Source organism: Camellia sinensis, chromosome 12 (genome assembly GCF_055761805.1).
Source record: "Camellia sinensis isolate YWXY chromosome 12, ASM5576180v1, whole genome shotgun sequence".
In the NCBI taxonomy this organism is placed as follows: domain Eukaryota; kingdom Viridiplantae; phylum Streptophyta; class Magnoliopsida; order Ericales; family Theaceae; genus Camellia; species Camellia sinensis.
In genome coordinates, this window is record NC_138972.1 from 67151588 (window position 1) to 67171927 (window position 20340).

The following is a 20340-nucleotide window of genomic DNA, read 5'->3' on the forward strand; positions in this document are numbered from 1 at the left end:
CATTGTCAACGGGCCGGGCCCACCCCGGGCCACGGGCGGGCTTTTGGCTGTCCATGGGCCGCAGATGAATTTTATACTCTTATTAATGTGAATGTTGACATGTTAATGTGAATATTCACATTGTCAACGGGCCGCGCCATGGGTCGTGGGCGGGTTTCGCACCGCCACGAGACGCGGGCCAATTTTACACTCCTATTAATGTGAATGTTAACATGTCAATGTGAATATTCACATTCTCGGCCCGACTCGAATTTTTCCGGGCACCTACGAGGATCGACATGGGCCGGGCCCTTACACATTGACGATATGAACATTCACATTGACGGTGTGAACATTCACATTAGGGGTATTTTGGTAATTATGTCACCCATAGGACTTATTGAAACATAAGAAAATAATGTGAACTAAATGGAACATAAGTAGATGAAAAGGGTATTTTAGTCTTCTTATCTCAAATAGGACCTAATGGAATAGTCAAAAAGAATATAGGTTGGATGGAATAAAGATCTTAGAAAGTGAATTTATCAAAAAAGCTTCCTTATTTAAAAGAGAAAAATAAAATCAAAATTTATTTTGTCCCATTATTTCTTACCTAAACTTTTATCCTAAATGTTGTTAGAATGTATTTAATATTTGATTAAATCAGAGATTCAAGCAGCCCAAAAACAGAAATTCAAACAGCCCAGCACAACAGCAGTTCAAAAGGTTCAAGTGAAAGATATTCAAATTTGTAATGATGGCGTGGAATATATTCAAATTAATAATAATGGAGTACAACGGCTATAAATTCAAATCAATACAAATTTGTAATGATAGAATGAAAGATATTCAAATTAGTAATGATGGAATACAACGACTATAAACGGCTATAAATTCAAATGAATACAACGGCTATAAATGGTTATAAATTCAAATGAATACAACGGCTATAAATTTCATTATATATACCAAAGCTTCTAATGTAAACAAGTTACAAAAAAAAAATCAGAAAATATTATTTGATTTATAATCACTCACATCCATTCTCTGAGGAGTGTTCTTCAATTTTTATTTACATCCTCTTTCAGAAATTATACATTGAGACGTATAGCTTTAAGCCCATCTTTCGTGTGTGAGGTTTATAGAAAAACCAGAGCTTCATTTTTATATCTATCTTTGAGAGATAATTTTTATAACTTTCTGTAAAAGCAAAAACACATTTCTTTTCAACTTTGTAAGAGTGTAGTATGCTCAGTGTTCTTGACTTAGAAAGTCAGTGTAAAATCCGTAGAGGATTACTCCATTTGTAAAAATGTTGCTAGTACCCCCGTGAAGCTAGAGAATAGTGAAAAATCTCAAGTGAAGCTTGAGGAGTGGACGTAGGCCGAGTTGAAGCCGAATCACTATAAATTTGTTTGTCTCTCTCTCCTTACCTCTTTATTTTATTTAAATTGTTGTAACTATATTTCACATTTTCACTATGCTAAAATCATTAACTGACATAGTTATTAGAATAATTGTTTTAATTATTTTTATTTCATTAACTATATTTATCTATTGTGCTAGACATAATTTTTATTAAGATATTATTAATTTTTAATTGTAAAAACTTAATTCACCCCCTCTTAGATTGTCTTTTAGATAACAACTATGAAAATTGTTACTTTTGCTTAAATAAATGTTATTTTTTCAAAATAATAGTACATGTTTATCAATTTTATGTGAGATTTTTTTTGATAAATTCTTTTTTAAGAGTTTTATTCCATCTAATTTATATATATATATTTTTTAACGAGCAATGCTAGGTATCATGAAAATCTTTTCATGAAAATGATCATGAAAGATTTATGACCCTTGGATTACACCTAAAATAAAGCACCACACATTAATCAAGCTAATCCAAGAGTCACAAATCATTCATGATCATTTTCATGAAAAAAATTTCATGATCCCTACCTTTTCTCTTTTTTAACTATTTCATTATATCCTATTTGAGGTAAGAAGACCAAAACACCCACAATCTCTCATATCTCCTATTAATGTCAATATTTAATGTTGATTGTTATTATGTTTTGATAGTTCCCATGCATCAAGAGGTTGACTGTCATTATATTCATATTAATTTGAAAGGAATTTTTGTCAATGTGTTTTCAATTACATGATGTAAATATTCATAACATGTAATTGAAATAAATATTCACATCATCATATTCACATTAATTTGAAATAAATTTTTGTCATTGTATTGTAATTACATAATGTGAATATTTATACTAAAACATACGAGTGTGAACGTTCATATCACTATATTAGATGAGAGAGAATATTCACATGTTGTGAACGCTCACATCATTACATGTTGTGAATAAGAATGTGTTGTCAATTAAAAATATAATGAACGTTATTTTTAATATGTTGTCAATTAAAAATAAGAAAGTTCACATGTTGTGAACGTTCACATCACTACATTAGATGAGAAAGAATTTTTCGAAAAGGTGTTAAAAATGTTCACATCAGATGAGAGAGAAAATTCACATTATTTTTAATGTGTTATCAATTAAAAATATACTCACATTATATAATAATATAAAATAATAACATCAATGTTATTTAATTTGTATATGAAATTTCTTATATTTTAGTCTTTTCTCTTCTCTTTCCTCCCCTAACATTAAATATAAGAGTATAAGAATATAAAAAAATAATGTAAATAAAAAAAAAAGACTTTATAAAATAAAAATATAAATACATGAGATTAAATAAGTTAAAAAATTTCTTCATTGACACTTTTAAATTAAAACATTTCTAAATATAATTATTAATAAAAATCTTTTTTTTTTTAAATACAAAAATTTTAATCTACTAAACATTTCTCAGCGTAAGGAAGACGCGGTTGGTTGAGATGAGCGAGCGTGTTTGATTCCTCCTCCGTCAGTCCCAGTTCCAACTGACCAAATTCTGGGTTTCTGATTTGTGCTTTGAGAGAGAGAGAGAGAGAGAGAGAGAGAGCTGCACGCACAGACTCATCATCAATTATCGGATAGAAAAATGTGGATGTCAGTTCTGCCGGAGGAGCTGTGGAGAAGAATACTGGAAATTGGGGTAGTTGAAACCCCGAATTTGCTAAACTTCAAAGACCTGTGTTGCCTCTCCATCACTTGCAAACGCCTCTACAGATTGTCCAACGACCCTTCTCTCTGGTCCTCTTTACTCTCTTCCGATTTCCCCCAATTTCGATACCCACTTTCCTCCTCCTCCTCATCTAACTTCATCATCAACAACAACAACCCATCTCTCAATTCCTCTCCCAAAGCCCTCTACAAAATCAGGTACCAATCGCTCTCTCTCTCTCTCTATATGTATATATATATATATAGTTTGGTTGCTTAGAGGAAATGGGTTTTTCTTTTTCTTCTTTTTCGGGGAAAGCAAATGAATGTTTAGTGATTCATATTCACCATCCATCTACACAGCCTAAGCAAAATGTTTTATTTTTTTTCCCCTGCTGTTTGTTGGAATCAAATGGATGTTCGTTCATTGATTCTGGAACACTGGTTAAGAAGTACTTGTTAATCTGAACTCAACCAAAGCAACTGGAATCGGACGATTTGAAAATTTTCTTTTACTTCTGTTTATGGGAAATTATACCGATTGATTGTGGAAAAGTGGTTAAAGAATTTTGGACAAATTGAAATAGGTTTGAGAGAGGGAAAGCTCAAAAGCTTGCAGCTCATCGTCGCGCTGTTCATAGAATTGTGAGTCAAATTGCGGAGCATTCCAGAACGCTGCAAGAGATAAAGATTCGGTCAGTGGAGGAGACTGAGAAAATGAAGGCAACAGGTGCAGAACTATCAAACTTGCGCAAAGTTAGGTAATAATATTGATAATGTTAAATCAAATTTTCAAATGTTCTTTCATTCTTCTCTTTGCAGACTATCTTTTTATGCAACTTTAATCATTTTTCCACATGTAAGGTACTTGTTGACTATAACCCAAAACAAATCAAACCAAAGTAAGCCTTGTGTCCTAATTAGGTTGGGTCAGCTATATGTTCCATGCTTTAAGAGATTTGGTGCTTGTTGAGCGACCATAAACAATTCAGGAGCCATGTTCCTGGGAAGTCAGTGCTATCCCATTTAGGACAAGGCTTATTTAAAAAAAAAATGTCCATTCTATTCTTGAATTTTTTGTGCTAGCTAAATTGTATAGAATTGGAGTTACAATTGACTTTAATGCCTATCTTGTGTACCAATGTGAACCTTTTGGTTAATGACTCTGATTGTTTATAATTCTCTAAATCTAATCATATAGATACTTTGGTAATTGCAAATTTGATTGAATCTCTACCAAATCCTTTTTCCCTAGTATTCTTAGTACTTTGTTAGTTTAGAACAATTTGGAACTTTTCAGCTTAATGGCAAGATCTTGTGATTGGTTTGATCCTATCAGGCAAGCTTCAGTGGCCTTAAATGTGTGGCAGCCAGAGGTTGTTCGGGGTAGGCATAAACAAATAGTTGAGCAATGTGTTGTACCTGCTGACTCTCGAATCCATGCACTTGAGAGGGAACTAAGGCTCTGCAAGCAGCTAATTACTGGTCTTGATAAGGCTTACGTTAGTGAAATTCCTAAATACATGCCATTGGGCTTCATTTTGGGTTTGATGGAAAATGGTACAAAATATTTATGATGTTTATTTATGTAACGTGACAGAGAGATGAGAAGAGAAGGCTTAATGCAGCAAAGGAACAGTTTGCATCCGTAAAGTATTACCCCGTGCGAGATTACAGCTCGACTAGTGGCAGGGTTGATGAATGTTGCATTAAGAGGAAGAAGTTGAAAAAGGAACACATCAACTGTAAGTTTTGATTTCCTTATCAATTTATTTTAGTTCTTGATATGCGGTTTCCTTCTCTGTTTATATACAGTAAATTTCATGAGTCACTAGAAAAATCTGTTGCATTTTCTGTACCGTTCTCTCTCTCTCTCTCTCTGTGTTTGCAAGCTTAACTTTCTTTTTCTTTTTTTTGGGTATGTAAAAATAATGAAGAAGACACTGAATGGGCTGCCACCTGAGTACAAAAGTATATTGACAAAAAGCAACAAAGCCCTATCTGCATGAAGCAAAAGGACCCTACAAAATCCTAATTATGTTCTGTTCTGTGGTCAGGTTGATGATACCCCAAAATTCTCATAAATTTACTGTTTAGACTAAAAGAAGTCTACATCAAATGACCTTCCCATTCATTGTCCCCAAGTAATCCACATAACCCAAAGAACTGCTAAATTCCAAGCCTTCTTACTCTTTCTCACTTCCAATTATGAATAAAGTTAGTCAATGATGAAGGCAATCTTAACTTTATGACTTGATTTGCTTTGTTTTAAAGTCTTACCTACCCCCTCCCCTAGTCTTTTCCAGAGTTGTGTGTCTGCAAAATGGAATCCTGAGTTGTATTCCAAGTTGTTGCTTGTCTTCCAAAGGTTCATAATTATGCTTGCACTATTTAACATCTTGGATCCCATGACCTGAGACCTTGAATGGGGTAAGGGATAGGGATGGGTCAAAAATTAAATTAGTCAAAGGAGTGCAAAAAGGTCTCCAAAGGGTTGGATCAAGTCAAAGGGTCAAAGGTGGAAAGTCAATAAGGTGAGGCAGTCGCTCGAGCGGACTAACTGTAGACTCGACTTTCTTTGCGCGCCCCCTTTCGGAGAGTTCGAATTGGTCCTACAGTTCGGACTCTTGTTACGGTTCTGAATTTAATTTTACAAAGTGTAATGTGAGACTGATAAACAACAAAGAGTCCAAATCCGACAAATTGTTTTGGAAAATCGATTTTGAATCAAAAAGCGCCAAACATGGACTGCTTTGCCAGATTACAGAGTCGCCACTTAAATATTTTGTTTTTGAGAAATTTAGGAAACCCTGACTTGTGCCAAAGGCCACGTGTCCGTCATCACCAAAGTTGCCTCGGCTCGGGAACTTGGGTACGAGAGAGGAAGATCCTGAAATGAGCCCCACTCGCCCGATCAAAGTATCGCCCTCTACTAAGTATGATATGTTGTTTGATAAGTACATGTGTTCTTATTCTGATTATTAGCTAACTTTACTATGTGACGCACACAAAGCAAGTATAGACTAGATCGCAAGAATTGGAACAAATCAACTCGTGTTTGTTTTCAAAAATGGTTTGAAAGTGCCACTCGTAAGTGGGCTAAAGCGCGGATTTGCCACCCTCAAATGGGCTTAAAACATGATTTTGCCACTTCGCAAAGCGGGCTTAAAACTCACATTTATCGAATTGTCCCAATTCAAGCAACAAAGCCTTCACCCACAGGCATTCAAGCAGTTTAGCAAGTAAGGCCCCGTTTGGGGACTTACCTTTTTAGCCAAAAAGTCAAAAAGTTACCTTTTTAGCCAAAAAGCCAACAACTCTTACAAAAAAGTCAAAGATTATCTTTTCTCTCTACTTTTTGCACATCTTTTCGTAATGAGCTAAAAAGTCATCCCAAACATATAAGTTTTTTTTATCTACTTTTTTAGACAAATAGCCAAAAAGTTACTAAATTAGCCTGTTCCCAAACGAGGCCTAAGCAAATAGCCTCATGGCAAGTATGCTATCATGGCAACACTCACACTCATGCAAGCGTGCTAAAGTGTAAAACTTACAGTGTACTCCAAGCTAAAACAAAAGCTAGTTAGAAACAATGTATGATCCTAACTATACAAGATGCCTAATGCAACATATGCAACATGAAATTAATAGGCTCGGCTACTAATATGACATATGAATGGAACAACTTGATAACATGACGTATTTAAGGAAGTGTATTGAAATACAATGCAGTTTGAATAATGCGCTAAGCCCGGTGCATGCAAGACAAATGAATGATGTAAACATGCAAGCATAAGGTATGCTAATCAAAAGGTGCCCTAAACTAACCATCGAAAGCGGTTAAGTAAAAGGGAGAAAGAAGTGGGGTTAGAAGACACGCACACACGCACGCACGCACCCTTATTACAACATTGTGTCCTCGCGAAGGAGGATCCGAATAAATAAGTTAAGCTAAACTAATTATTACAACACAAAACGAAACTAATTAAGTCTTCTAGCTAATTAATTATTACAAACCGAATTGAATAACTAGCTATGTTAAGCTAATTAAAATATTACAAAACAGATTAAACTAATTAATTACAACACTTGTATTAATTTGCTACAATTAACTAATAAAGCAATTAAAGTGGCCTCGCGGGTGAGGGGGACATGCATGCTCAGTTGGTTTCCTTCCAAAAATTCATCGCTTTCCCAAAGGTTGCCTCTGTTTGCATTCGCCGTGATTTCTGAAAATTGCACCAACTTCCAGACTGCTTCTGATCTAAAACAGGAACACTTTTGCATAAAAATGGATTGGTGGCCGGTCGGCCACAGAAGGTGGCTGCCGGCCACCTTAACTGGCCGGTCGGCTAGTATAAGTGGCCGGTCGGCCACCCCTTTTTCCAGGCTTCTGGTTTTGCTGCAACAGAGAACAACAGAGGCAAAGCAATGCATTTTTCAAGGAATGTGTCTACTGTCACCCTTCTTATCATTTCTCAAGCTCAAAGGAGTATGACACTTGGGGCCCGTTTGTTTTGGGAGATAGAATGGAGGGGATTGATAGTGAGGGGATTAATAGTGAGGGGATTGTTAGTGAGGGGATTGATAGTGAGGGGATTAATAGTGAGGGGATTGATAGTGAGGGGATTAATAATGAGGAATTGTTAAATTATTTTTATATAAAATAATAAAACAAATAAAAAAATATAAAAAATTAAACATTATATTTAAAAAAAAATTCCCAATATATAAAAAATAAAAAAATTTCTAATCCCCTCACTATTTTCTAATACCATCTCTACCTCCTCCTTACCAATCCCCCTTCCAAGGGTATTAGCAATACCAAGGGACTAATAGTCCCAACCCTTTCTCTGCAAACAAACAGAGACTTTAGTAATACCTTGGTATTACTAGTCCCAATACCCTCCCTATAGCCCAAAACAAACGGGGCCTTGGCTCTCAAGCCACCAACCAAGCATTTTCATGCATGATGGCCAAAGAACCAAGCTTGTATAAGCTTAATGAATGCACAGATAGACTCAAAGGGCCACCACCCTATCATGCATGATCAAGGGTGACGGCGACCGAGAAACGTGGCGCGTTTCATCACTTTGAGTATGAAACGTCCTCCAATTCTCGTGTTTGGATTAACGTCCGATCCAAACACATACAATGCAACACAAACATGCTTATTATCTTGCTCAAGTTTTACTTGTCGTGTTTTATTTACTCATTTTAGATTATCGATTAGTCCTTTAACCGATTGAGTTCAAAGTGAGAGTCCTCTAATTGGAAAGAGGGTCTAAGCCACAAGAGCCTTGAGCATGAAAGAGACCTCATGCTGTTGGTTAGTAGAAACCCTCAAGAGATGATTAAAACCATTAGGCATGAGAATCTCAATTTCATACACAAGCCAACAAGGGACTTAAAGCCACTTTCAAAACAAATTGAAAAGTGAAGAATAGGGGGAGGTTGCAGACTTTTCAGTGCTGATATGGCATGCAAAATGACACTAAATCATGCAAGCAACACATGCACAACATGCTACGAGCCAAAAGCATCAAAACTAGTGAAGAGTGCAACACTATAAGCATGCAACACTAAGTTCAATTGACCAAACCAGCTCTGGACAGAGTTGAAACATACCAAAAAAGTGGCTAAAACATGCTGAGATAGAAGCATAAAAGGTTAGAAAAACATGCTCACATGTTAGCTCGGAAATGAGACTCAAGACACAACTTTCAAAAGCAATGAAAGAGTGAAAAAAATGAGCATGTGACAGAGATTATGATGCTGAAATTACATGCAAAATGATGCTACAACATCTACTCAAACACTTCATGCTCGAAGCCTCAAAACAATGGACTTGTGAAGACCGTTACACTATAGCCATGCAAAACAAGCCTCGAAGGACTTAACCAACCCAAAACAGAGTTAAAGTAGGTCTAAATAGTAGCTAAAACAAGCTGGATTTAAGTTAACACAAGCTAGAAAAATAGGCTAACTCATTAGGCATGTTAGTCTAGTAAGCACAATTGCACTACAAGTACAAAAAGCAAGCAACAGGTGCACCAACCAACCAAAAACAGAGTTGAAACATGCCAAAACAGAGCCTAAATCATGCTTGAAATAAGCTAACACAAGCCACAAAAACATGCTACTACGTAATGCTAACTAGGCATGGAAGAGAGACACAAGGAGGGGAGGCCAACCCCTCCATTTTTGGACTTCAAAACATACTTTTTACCACTGAAATAATTCTGAATTTTAGTGGTTTAAAGGCCCAAAAAGTTTGACTTTTACATGCTAAAAGATGAGGCAAAGGCTGATACAAATATGCAACAAAGAAGGGTTGACAACCCCTTAGCACCAAATGGCTTCAATCCAACATGTTTAGGCCCAAAAATCAGAACTTTTTGTAGTTGAAAACTAAGCTCAAAATAGCATAAAAAGATGGTAAGACAAGAGTGTACAAAGAGCTTAAATGAGGTAAGTCTTATACCTTTGAAGCACAACACTTAAACAACCACTTTCTAGGCTCAAATGACCTTCCAACAGCCCAAAATAAGTCCCAAGATGCCTCAGCTCTAAGGTGGTCCAATTTGGTTCAGGGGTTGTATGCAAATACGTAGAGAATTATAACTTTTAAGCATAAACAAGAGAAGAGAGAGAGAATTGTAGAGAGAGAGAGAATTGTAGAGAGAGAGGTTCTAGAGAGAGAGGCTCCCAAACTTTTCTTCCTCAAATGTTCTAACCTTCTAAACTATAGAGAATGGCCTCCATATATAGCAAAATACAATCTCAGGTCGAAATATCTAAATTAGGACAACTAGCACATTGTGAAAACAGCTGGAGGGGAAATGCAAAATATCTGAGTTTTGGACACAAGTGGCCGACCGACAACCTTTAGTAGCCGACCGGCCACTTAAAATGGCCGGCAACCCACTTTTCTGGCCGACTGGTCACCTCTAGTGCCCGACAGCAAAAATCTGTTTTCCAGGTCCAACTTTAAATGGGTATATCTACTTCGTCTGGATTCATTTTCAGGTCATTCTTGTGCCTAAATTGAAGCCCTAAAAGTTTTATTTCCAATGGTGGCAGTCTTACATTGAAATTCCAAGTGTGCTAAGGGATATCCCTCTTTTAGTGAAGACTGCTCAGTTTCAGTTCAACTGGATTCATGCCTAACTTCTCCGCAGCTAGTTTTCTTTCCTTCTCTCCTCTTTTCTTCAACCCCAAACCCCTAAATAAGGTGTTTTGAAAGATTTTTCAAAGATTTCACCTCTCTTTCATTCATTTCCACTTTGTCCTTGCTCAATTTACCGAAAAGCGCAACATTTAACGAAATGCGAGCCTCGGAACATCGTAGAATCATTTTTCAAAAATATTTTGAAAGAGAGGGTTTTAAGGTCTAAAATCATTTTGGTCAAAATGTTTTGGTCCACAAATGGGGTGTGAGGTTTGGGATTTAGAGCGCCTCTTGCCGAAGAAATTGAACCTTTGCACTGCATAGCCTGCACCATCGAGTAAGCAATCAGTGGCACCTAAATCTTAAGGACGGTAAAAAATGGGGTGTCTATACTAACCACCACTTGAGTTGTGAATACAGACTTACAGCTTCTTTGATCAAGTGATAGATCTTGGATGAAAGGCTACTCGAGTGCTAAAATCAATGTTCTATGACTTTTGCTCAATCAGGAGAAACTGAAAGGTTGTGATGACCGCTCAGGCAGTCTCAGTTAGTAAGCACACCCAAGAGGCTAGGCAACTTTCACTTGGCTTCCCACATTGCCATCAAGTTGCTCCATCCCTTGTTCTAACCGATCTTGCTGCTCCGTGACATCGGCCACGGCCACTTCCACCTTGACCACTCGGGTCTCCATGGCGCTCACAATGTCGCGTGACTTGTCTTTGGCCTTCTTGCCCAAATTAGCAGTAGTCTCCCTTCCTCGGATCTCCTCGGTGTGGATTACTTTCGACATGGTGCTCTTCCTTCCTTAGTCACGATGTCTTCATAACCTTGGCTCTGATACCAACTGTCATGGCCTTGGTTTTTTCCAAGCCAATCGTGCGGCCTTTTAGATGCTTATGCACGCCTTGCTTGCAACTAAGTAAGCCTTCTTGGAAGAGAGTTAGGAGAAGATTGCACACACAAGAGAAAGCTTAGAGAAAATTAGAGAGAGAGCTCTTGGAGAATGTTTGCTTGTATTGCTTTAGAATGCTTTGGATACACTTGGATGGTTTGGGCAAATGAAGCCCTCCCCCTTTTATAGGCTACAAAGAATGTTCTAGAACTATAATGATGGAGAGTATTCTGAACACTTCCTCCAACTACATCCTATAGACTATTCTAGAATTACAAGGATGGAGAGGGTTCTAGATCTTTCCCTCACCTTCTCAAAGAACCTATTCTAGAATATACAAGAATTACGTACAAGCTTCTAGACTTATGTACAATTCTCCACAAAGCTCTAGGGAGTTCTAGAATCTTCCAGCAATCTCCAGAACCTCCCAGTGCTTCCTTATTGAGGGATAGCTTCAAGATTTGTCAGTCTATGACACTAGGCCCAAGTCCCGTCCAAGCCCAAGGTTTGTGCCTTGTAGTGTTCCAGGCCAGACGACCGTGATAAGGCCCCTGATTGGCCCAAAGCTTGCGTCTTGAGGGTTTTTTTTATTGTTACTTTAATTGGTTTTGTTTAAAATCTGACAATTGATTTAATATGGTGTTACTACAGAAGATTCCTACTCTTATTATAGATGCCAATACATTAGGCATTCAACCCCCAAATCAATGATAGAAGAAAAATTAGCCCTAATTCATAATCTCCAAAAAAATCCTAAATGTTTAACATTTCATTTTGTTTATGTTGAACCCTAAATTATTTACTTATATTAAATTATATATTTTTTTCTGTACAAGGTGCGGCTCACTTTGGTGAAGCCTGTGCCTCGCCTTGCGCCTTGAGCCTTGAGCTTAGGCCCCAGGAGACCTTGGCACCATGGTGCGCCTATCGCCTTTAATAACACTGATCCAATCTAGTTGAATCCCGTGAGCAGTTCTGTAGTTTCAATCTTCTTCCTTCGTTTGTTCTGATCTTCCTTGAAACTTTGCTGATTATTCTCCCCACTAGCATCCCTCGAACACAGCACCAAGCAACTGATCGACAATATCAAGTTTATACAATGCCAGTAGTGATTGTGCACTATATGCTTGTGTAGTGTATATTCAAGGACCTCACTAATCCCTCACTCACAAAGCATATATACTCTCCAGACAGAAATCACAAAGAAATATGATAATATGAGTAAATATATATACGCACTCAAATTATCCTCTTCTCCCTTTTTCTAATAGTGATCATGAAGATCTATGTATACACATATATATAGACACAAGGAATTTTAACTAAAATAGGAGAGAAAAAGTCTCCACGACATAGCCTGAACAGACACACGCATTCATGCATTTGAACAGATGACCTACTGGAATACTACTTTGTTTAAAGATCCCATGTTTGAATGAAATGCTAGTGTGTTCGAACAGAGAAGCTACTGTTTTAACCTAGAGTCATGGAAACACCTGCACATTTGAATGGAGCACCATGTGTTCAAACAAACTTGCATTTGAATGGACCCAATACGCATTTGAACATGCTACCTACCTATGAAGCATGGACACATCTCCGGAGGTGACGTACAAGTGTCTGACATGTGTCGGACATGGACACACTCTGGACACGTGTTAGACACGCTGGGACACTTGGGACATGCTGCGGTCACGGACACAGACAACAAGGGACACAACCAAATCCAAGAGTTTAAAGTCAAAGTCCTCCAATCAATTTTGTATATAGCATAAAATAAATTAACTAAGGTCTATAGCAAGAGTTGAACACTGGACATAAGACAGATATTACACTCAGCTGCTCAAGTGTGTGTATGCAAAAGCATGAGTGTATTATATCTGAAATGCTCAACTCCAAAGTGCAAACTGTGGATTATTATTGAAATTCATTCTTCACTTTGTGCTCTAGTTTGTAACGAGCTTGGCCTTGAGTCTTCAAAATGTCAGAATGTGGAATGCTTATGAGACACAATTAAGCCTAATTAGTAAAATATCTACTTTGAAATGAAATTGTGAACACAAAATGATATTGAAATTGAAATACATTTTTCCTCATAGAAGTTCAATAATTTGAAATTTTCATTTGCCAAAAGTCTTATGTTGATTTTTAATTTTATTTTCTGGTAACAACTCTTTCTTGAATTTTTTTTTTTTTTTTTTGGTTTGAGTTTTATACTATCATTTGTAAGTAATTATTTTTGAAAATTTAAGTTATGCCCATTTTGTTAATGAAACAGGTGAATAGACAGGTAAGTTCAATTGTTGAAATGTTTAGGTGTAGACATTTTTATCTTTGCATTGGTCGTTTTCCCAATTTTGCTATTTACGAAAGGGCAAAGCGAAATTTGCCCTTTTTTCCCCCTGATAATTGTTGTTTTTGTTCATTTTGGATTTAAAAAATTACTGACATGTTGTCAAATGATCGTTTGTCTAACCAATGTAACACCAGGTAACACATCTCGTTGACCGATTTCCTGCTGGAATAAATTTTTTTATCTTGTTGTGGCCATCCAAACCTCTGGATGTATGCTTTGAGGAAGTTGTAATCCTTGTGTGCTATCAATGAGTTAAAAGGCGACTTTCATTGATCCTGTGGAGATCTTCAATCAATGCCTCCAAGGGAAATGCTTAGCTTGTGGCTAAAGCCTATGTATGAAATATGCAAGTTAGAACATTTTTGGGAGTGAACTTGACTTGGAGCCATGTATTGCAGAGCTCAGTTGAAAGTGGGGATGGTTAAATGGCAAGAATATTGGCTTAGATCCTGGTTCAGGTTTGTCACATTGGTTTTCTGATATTTGTGTTTGTAGAAATCTCCATGTTTATTATTTGTAACTCTCTGTTTTGTTTTGTTTGTTTGTATTTTTTTTTTTTTCCAATTTTTTTTACAAGCTTCCTGAATGAAAAAAATTGGAAATTGTTGAACGACCCATTGTTTGACAAACCCTGTTTGTGTGAGTTGTAATGATAAATGTTTTTATGCTTCTCAACCTTGAAAGATTACTACTTGGGTTGTTTGGAAATTGATTTTTTGGTGGCTTTTGAGTTTTTTAACGAAAAGATGTGTAAACAAAATAGAGAGAATGAACTGACTTTTAATAGTAATTTTTTGGATTTTTGACTATATTAAAGTTTTGACTCTGTTGATTTGATTTGCATTGGCTCTGTGATTGTGATTAAATTTTGAATTGTAGAGAAAAAAGAAGGAAAAATAATGAATTAAAATTGTTCTTTTCCTTTTCACTTCCCTTTCATTTATTTTTTGGCTTCACAAATTCTTCCACAAATTCAAAATTCACAGTAACAGCTTTTTGGCTTCTGTAATGGCTTTTAAGCTTGAGCTTGTTTGGTAATATTGTTACTTCTTAAATTTTGTAATAAAAAAATTATCATTATATTGATTAGTGTATTAGCTTTTTGGCTTGTTTAATAACATTGCTACCTTTTAAAATTTTTAATAGAAAATAATAATTTTATCATTCATTTTAATGCACTAGCTTTTTGGCTTGTTGATTTTTTATGGGTTTTTTATTTTTATTTTTTAAATATGTATTTGATTTCATGTTTTTTTTTTATTATAGAAAAATTGATATCATATTTTAAACTTTTTGATGTATGCCAAATGTAAAAATGTTTTTTTTTTTTTTTTTTGGGTTTATTGGGCTAAAAATGTCAAATACATAAGTCATAGCCAAAAGAAGTTACCAGAAGAGATGGTTTAACCATTAAATCATTTAACTTGTCTTTTAAGACTCATAATTTTTATTTTTATTTATTTTTATTTTTTGGTTTTGAAAAATTCTTATTGCCAAATATTATAATAAAGTAAGGCATCATTTTAATGTTTAATCTAAGATCTCAAAAAATCTTGTGCTTTTACTTGTGACTAGATTTTGTTTAACATAGTTGCCAAAAGTTGGCTCTTTTTTGATTGAGAAAAAAAAGAACCTCTCTTTAGTTGAGGGAAAGGATTGAACCCATCTAGTTTGGCTTAGGGTTTGTTTGACACGTTGGTTGATTTTTTGACTTTTTAATTTTTTTAATCTGGGGTTAAAAGGCCTCTTTTGATATAGCCTTTTTGACTTTTTTGAGAGAAAAAATGAAATGGTTATGGGTTGGATGTGATGTGTTGTCTTGTTGGGTTAAAAAGTTTATTTTGTTTTTTTGTGACTAAAATAGCTAAAAAATCAAAAAGCTTGGCATGCCAAACGAAGGCTTAGTGAGCTCATTATTGAGTTTATTTTAATGATATGATTTTTTCATCTTGTAGAACTTCGTAAATTATTCATGAAAATAATTATTTAGATATAATAATTATAATTATTTTTTAATATTTGTCTTCAAAAAAATTGATAATAAATAGGATTTTGAATTTTTTCAAGACAAATATAATGAAATCATATATTTATGATTATTATATCAAACTGAATCCATAATAGCCTACTGAACTAAACTAGACGAATCAGTCTTTTTCCAATTAAAGAGAAATTATCATGTGAATCCAATGAACTGAGCTTCTCTCTAGTTTGGTTTGTGAGTTTATTATTGATCTTATTTTAATAATCTATTATGTTAATTTTTTAGGTTTACTTGTAAAATCATATTTATCACACATGGTATGAAAATAAAGACGATAACATTACATCATACCGATTTTTAAAATTTGTATAATGTATGGTGGTTTACACACTGAAATCTAAAAAATAAATGGAATAAATATCAAAGTGAAGCTTATGACGTAATTCACATGCCAAACTAATTGGTGAAGTGGAAAAGACCTTAGTCTAACCTGATAATATAATCTTACTGAACTAAACAAGAGAGTCCAGTCTTTTTTCAACTGGCTGCATTTTGTACAAGTTAATGATCAGATTGGTTTTTGGATTTGGAAGAGCCAGCTTTTGATTGGAAAGATGGGTTAAGGACTTGTAGTTACGTACGTGCCACTTAACTCACCATCAACAACACTTTTACAGCCTGGATTGCTTACTCCTTAAGGCAAACTTTCATAAAACTAAACTGAGTTTCATTGTCCTTTCCTTTGTACTAGGAAAATTAAATGGTTTTCATACAATCTATAGCCTAGTTTACTTAGATTTGAAGTGGTTGCTGCGTAGGGGTGTACAACAATCACTGTTGTTTAGCTAAATGGGTTTATTTCGAAACTCATTTCGATAATCCGAACTGTTTATATTTAGAATACATCAAATAAAACATACCTGTAAAAAATCAAGTCAACCAAATATCGTTTACGCTTTCATCCACTCACATTTGTTTTCATTTTAATATTTTAAATCACAATTATTATTTATTTTTGTAGATACAAATGTGAGTGGATGAATAGGAAAATGATATCCGATTAACTTGATTTTTTTGCAAGTGTATTTTACTTGATATATTTTAAAATATGAACGGTTCGAATTATTGAAATGAGCCTCAAAATATACCCATTTAGCTGTACAATAATGTCTGCTGTGCACCCCTCAAAACCGTCACCCCAAATCCAGCTTTACTAGCCCTTCCTTAAACTGGAATTTCTCATACTCAACTTATTTTTGAATCCCTTTGCCTTGGGTGTTTCAAAAATTAGAAAATTTTTAATGGCACACCATTTGTTCATGAAATCGAATACAATCTTTTTAGATGAGAAGAGACTTGTTAAATGTGTGGGTTTTACTTTATATAAGAGAATTAGTGTCTGATTTTGAAATTAAATTATTTGTCTGTAAAAAATTATAAAAATAATGATGAGTTAAACTGGTGTTTAAAAACCACACATCACTAACTAACTTTGCCAAAGTGACTATAGATAGAATTTTTTTTTGAAGCAAATAGAATACATGACACAAGTACATAGATTGGGTTGTATAAAAAACAGACCAAAATATATCTAGAGAGCGAGAAAATTTTCTTTTTTTAATAATCAAATAAGATTTGAACCAACTACTTACCCAAAAAAGATTTGAACCAACTATAGATTAATCCATCATAATAGAGTCATAATGCACCATATGAAATAGAAAAAATATGAATAGGCTTAACAATTAATCTTGTGTAAGGCAAAGGGATTAATCTGGTAATTGAGACACTCACTTATTAAGCGTGATGTCTGGATTCGAATCTAATTGCAGCATCTCTTTCACTATTTTCCATTCTTCTCTTAGCAAAAAAAAAAAAAAAAAAAAAAAACCCAATTAGTCTTGAGTTACAAAAGTTGTAATTTACAATTGTGGTGGAAAGTAAGAGAATTCAGGATTCAATCCTGTGTCTCTATCTCTAATTATTTTTTTTTCAAAATATGGTACAGGCTTCTTTGACACAATAATATAATTAAGAAATTAAAGATTTTCAAGCATTGGATTTAGGAGATTTGGTGAAAAATCCCTTGTCAAGGACTAGATATTTTTCTTAATAATTATATTAGGTGGCTTGTGTGGCCTTAGATGAAAATATATAGGACCAGAGAGAGAACAATATTAAATGAGAAGAGTCCATGGTGGCTATGCATAAACCATATATAAGTGAGAGGTTTAGGAGAAAGAGAGAGAAATAAAATAAAAGACTTTGAGGCTTTGTTGGGTTTGTGTTTCTTAAAAATTTTTGGGAAAAATTCTCTACAAATAAGTTTTCAAAAGTAATCAAACCAAACAAATTTTTTCAAATTTTTTTTCTAAAACTTGTTTGGTTTATAAATTTTCCAAACAAATCTCTCTCATACACATCAAATCAATCACTTTTTCCAAAACCCTCTCTCAAAATAATTTTTCAAAACATCTTTTGAAAAAAACCTAAACCAAACAAATTTTCATACTTTTTATTTTAAAATATATTTCTCAAATACAAACCAAACAAGGCCGGAGTCTCCTACCTTTTGGGTGATGAAGTGTGCAGTCGCACGTGACCCCTTTGTCACACAAGAAATTTTAACTTCTCTTCTGACTTTGGTTGCCCTATTGACTAGTGTACTTTTTATTAAATAAAAGTTAATTCAATATGAGAAATTAGTAGTTTTTACATTTTGTATCTTATGTTATTTTAGTTTTTATAATTTTAATTAGTGATTTTAACATTTAATTTTAAATTTTGTATAAATTTAATCTAATTGATAATGTTGATTAAGATTTTTGAAGAAAAATAGTCATTGAGTTAGTTAAAGTGAACTCACAGAGTCGAATAAATTTAATTTTACCTATAAAAATATAACATATGTGCTTATGTACATATTTTCATCCAAAAACACTAACAATTGTAATCAATTAAATTAAATTAAGACAAAATTATAAATTTAATGTCTAAATTGGGCCAATTAAAATTATAAGAACCAAAATGATATAATAATAAAAATATAAGAACTATTGATATAATTTATTTTTTAAGAATAGAGGAATATATGATTATCTTATTTAGAAATAAGAGAGTTGATATATGGCTCAGTACTATCGAAAGTGTACACACTAGGGGTGTGTTTGGTTGGAGGGATAAGAGGGGGGACTATTTACTGTGCGGATTGTAATCCAGGGGAAGTATCCAATCCGCCATTTGTTTTTTTTTTTTTGCCCGCCGGACATGGAGTCCGGCCGAACTCCTTATCCCCCATATGGGGGACTAGGATGGGGGACTATTGTGTCCTAAGGGGGGTATGAGACAATTTTTGGGAGACTATCCACTGTTGGGATTAGGTGGTAAAATGACTATTTTGACCATCTACTATATAATTATGTATTATATTTAATAAAATTCAATAAAATTTAAATGTCTCAATTTAAAAATAAAATAATTTTATTTAACTTTTTATTGATGTTTTATTTATTTAATTTTTTAAAAATAATTTTTTATTGATGTTTTATTTTAAAATTTTGTTTATATTTTATTTAATTTCATTATTTAAATTTAATAGATGTTTTATTTAATTTCATTGTTTAATTATTATTATTTTTAAAAATAATAAAATTTTAAATTTTAATTAAAAAAATAACATATATTTTTATTGATATTTTATTTATTTTATTTAAAAAAATAAATTTAATTAATTGTGTAAAAAATAAAATAAAATAAATTTTATTTAATCTAGCTAAAAATAATTAAAATATTAAAGATATGTTTAATATTTCTATTACTTAGTAAATAATTGAAAAAGGGTAAAATAGTCTTTTGTTCATTTATCCTATCCAGTCCGTCCAACTAAACGTTGGATTCACTAAAAATAGTCATTTCCAAACATCTAATCCCATAAAAAAACAAACACATAATACATATCCAATCCAGCCAAATAGTCCGGGGGATTCACAGTCCCAAGACTCAAGTCCGATAGGTTCTAATCCCCTTTTATCTAGTCCGTCCAATCAAATGTGTTTGATTGGGGGGATAAGGGGGAGATTATTTACTGTGCGGATTGTAATCCGCACAGTAAATCCAATCCGATGTTTGTTTTTTTTTTTAGTCCGCCGGACTCCTTATCCCCCATATGGGGGATTATACTATCCTAGGGGGGAGGGGATGTGGGACAATTTTGGGGAGATTATTTACTGTTGGGATTAGGTAGTGAAATGACCATTATGACCATCTACTATTTAATTATATATTATATTTAGTAAATTTCAATAAAATTTAAATGTCTCAATTTAAAAATAAAATAATTTTATTTAACTTTTTATTGATGTTTTATTTATTTATTTTTAAATAATTTTTTATAGATATTTTATTGATGTTTTATTTTAAAATTTTGTTTTTATTTTATTTAATTTCATTATTTAAATGTTAATAGATGTTTTATTGAATTTCATTGTTTAATTATTATTATTTTTAAAAACAAATTTATTTAAAATTTTAATTAAAAAAATAATATAAATTTTTATTGATATTTTATTTATTTATTTAATTTAAAAAAATAAATTTATTTAATTGTGTAAAAGATAAAATAAAATAAATTTTTATTTAATCTAGTTAAAAATAATTAAAATATTAAAGATATGTTTAATATTGCTATTACTTGGTAAATAATTGAAAAATAGTAAAATAGTCTTTTGTTCATTTATCCTATCCAGTCCGTTCAACCAAACGTTGGATTCACTAAAAATAGTCATTTCTAGACATCTAATTCCATGAAAAAACAAATACAGGATACATATTCAATCCAACCAAATA

At 33.6% G+C, this 20340-nt stretch overlaps 1 protein-coding gene and 2 long non-coding RNA genes across 3 annotated transcripts; 2 read left to right on the top strand and 1 right to left on the bottom strand.

Annotated features, from left to right (window-relative positions):
• Nucleotides 1–2851: 2851 nt before the first annotated feature.
• Nucleotides 2852–14186, top strand: LOC114311534 (F-box protein SKIP24). Its single transcript, XM_082898856.1, has 5 exons — nucleotides 2852–3308; nucleotides 3677–3850; nucleotides 4429–4591; nucleotides 4690–4834; nucleotides 13646–14186. Exons 1-5 carry the CDS (start codon nucleotides 3028–3030, stop codon nucleotides 13660–13662), a joined length of 780 nt encoding a protein of 259 aa, XP_082754982.1. The 5' UTR covers nucleotides 2852–3027; the 3' UTR covers nucleotides 13663–14186.
• On the top strand, nucleotides 6204–6797 carry LOC145804545 (uncharacterized). The gene is made up of 2 exons (XR_014346516.1): nucleotides 6204–6336; nucleotides 6569–6797. It is a non-coding gene; the product is annotated as an uncharacterized LOC145804545 (long non-coding RNA).
• Nucleotides 6993–11632, bottom strand: LOC145804544 (uncharacterized). Its single transcript, XR_014346515.1, has 3 exons — nucleotides 10687–11632; nucleotides 8023–10585; nucleotides 6993–7589 (listed from the first exon to the last, which is right to left on the bottom strand). It is a non-coding gene; the product is annotated as an uncharacterized LOC145804544 (long non-coding RNA).
• Nucleotides 14187–20340: the final 6154 nt, after the last annotated feature.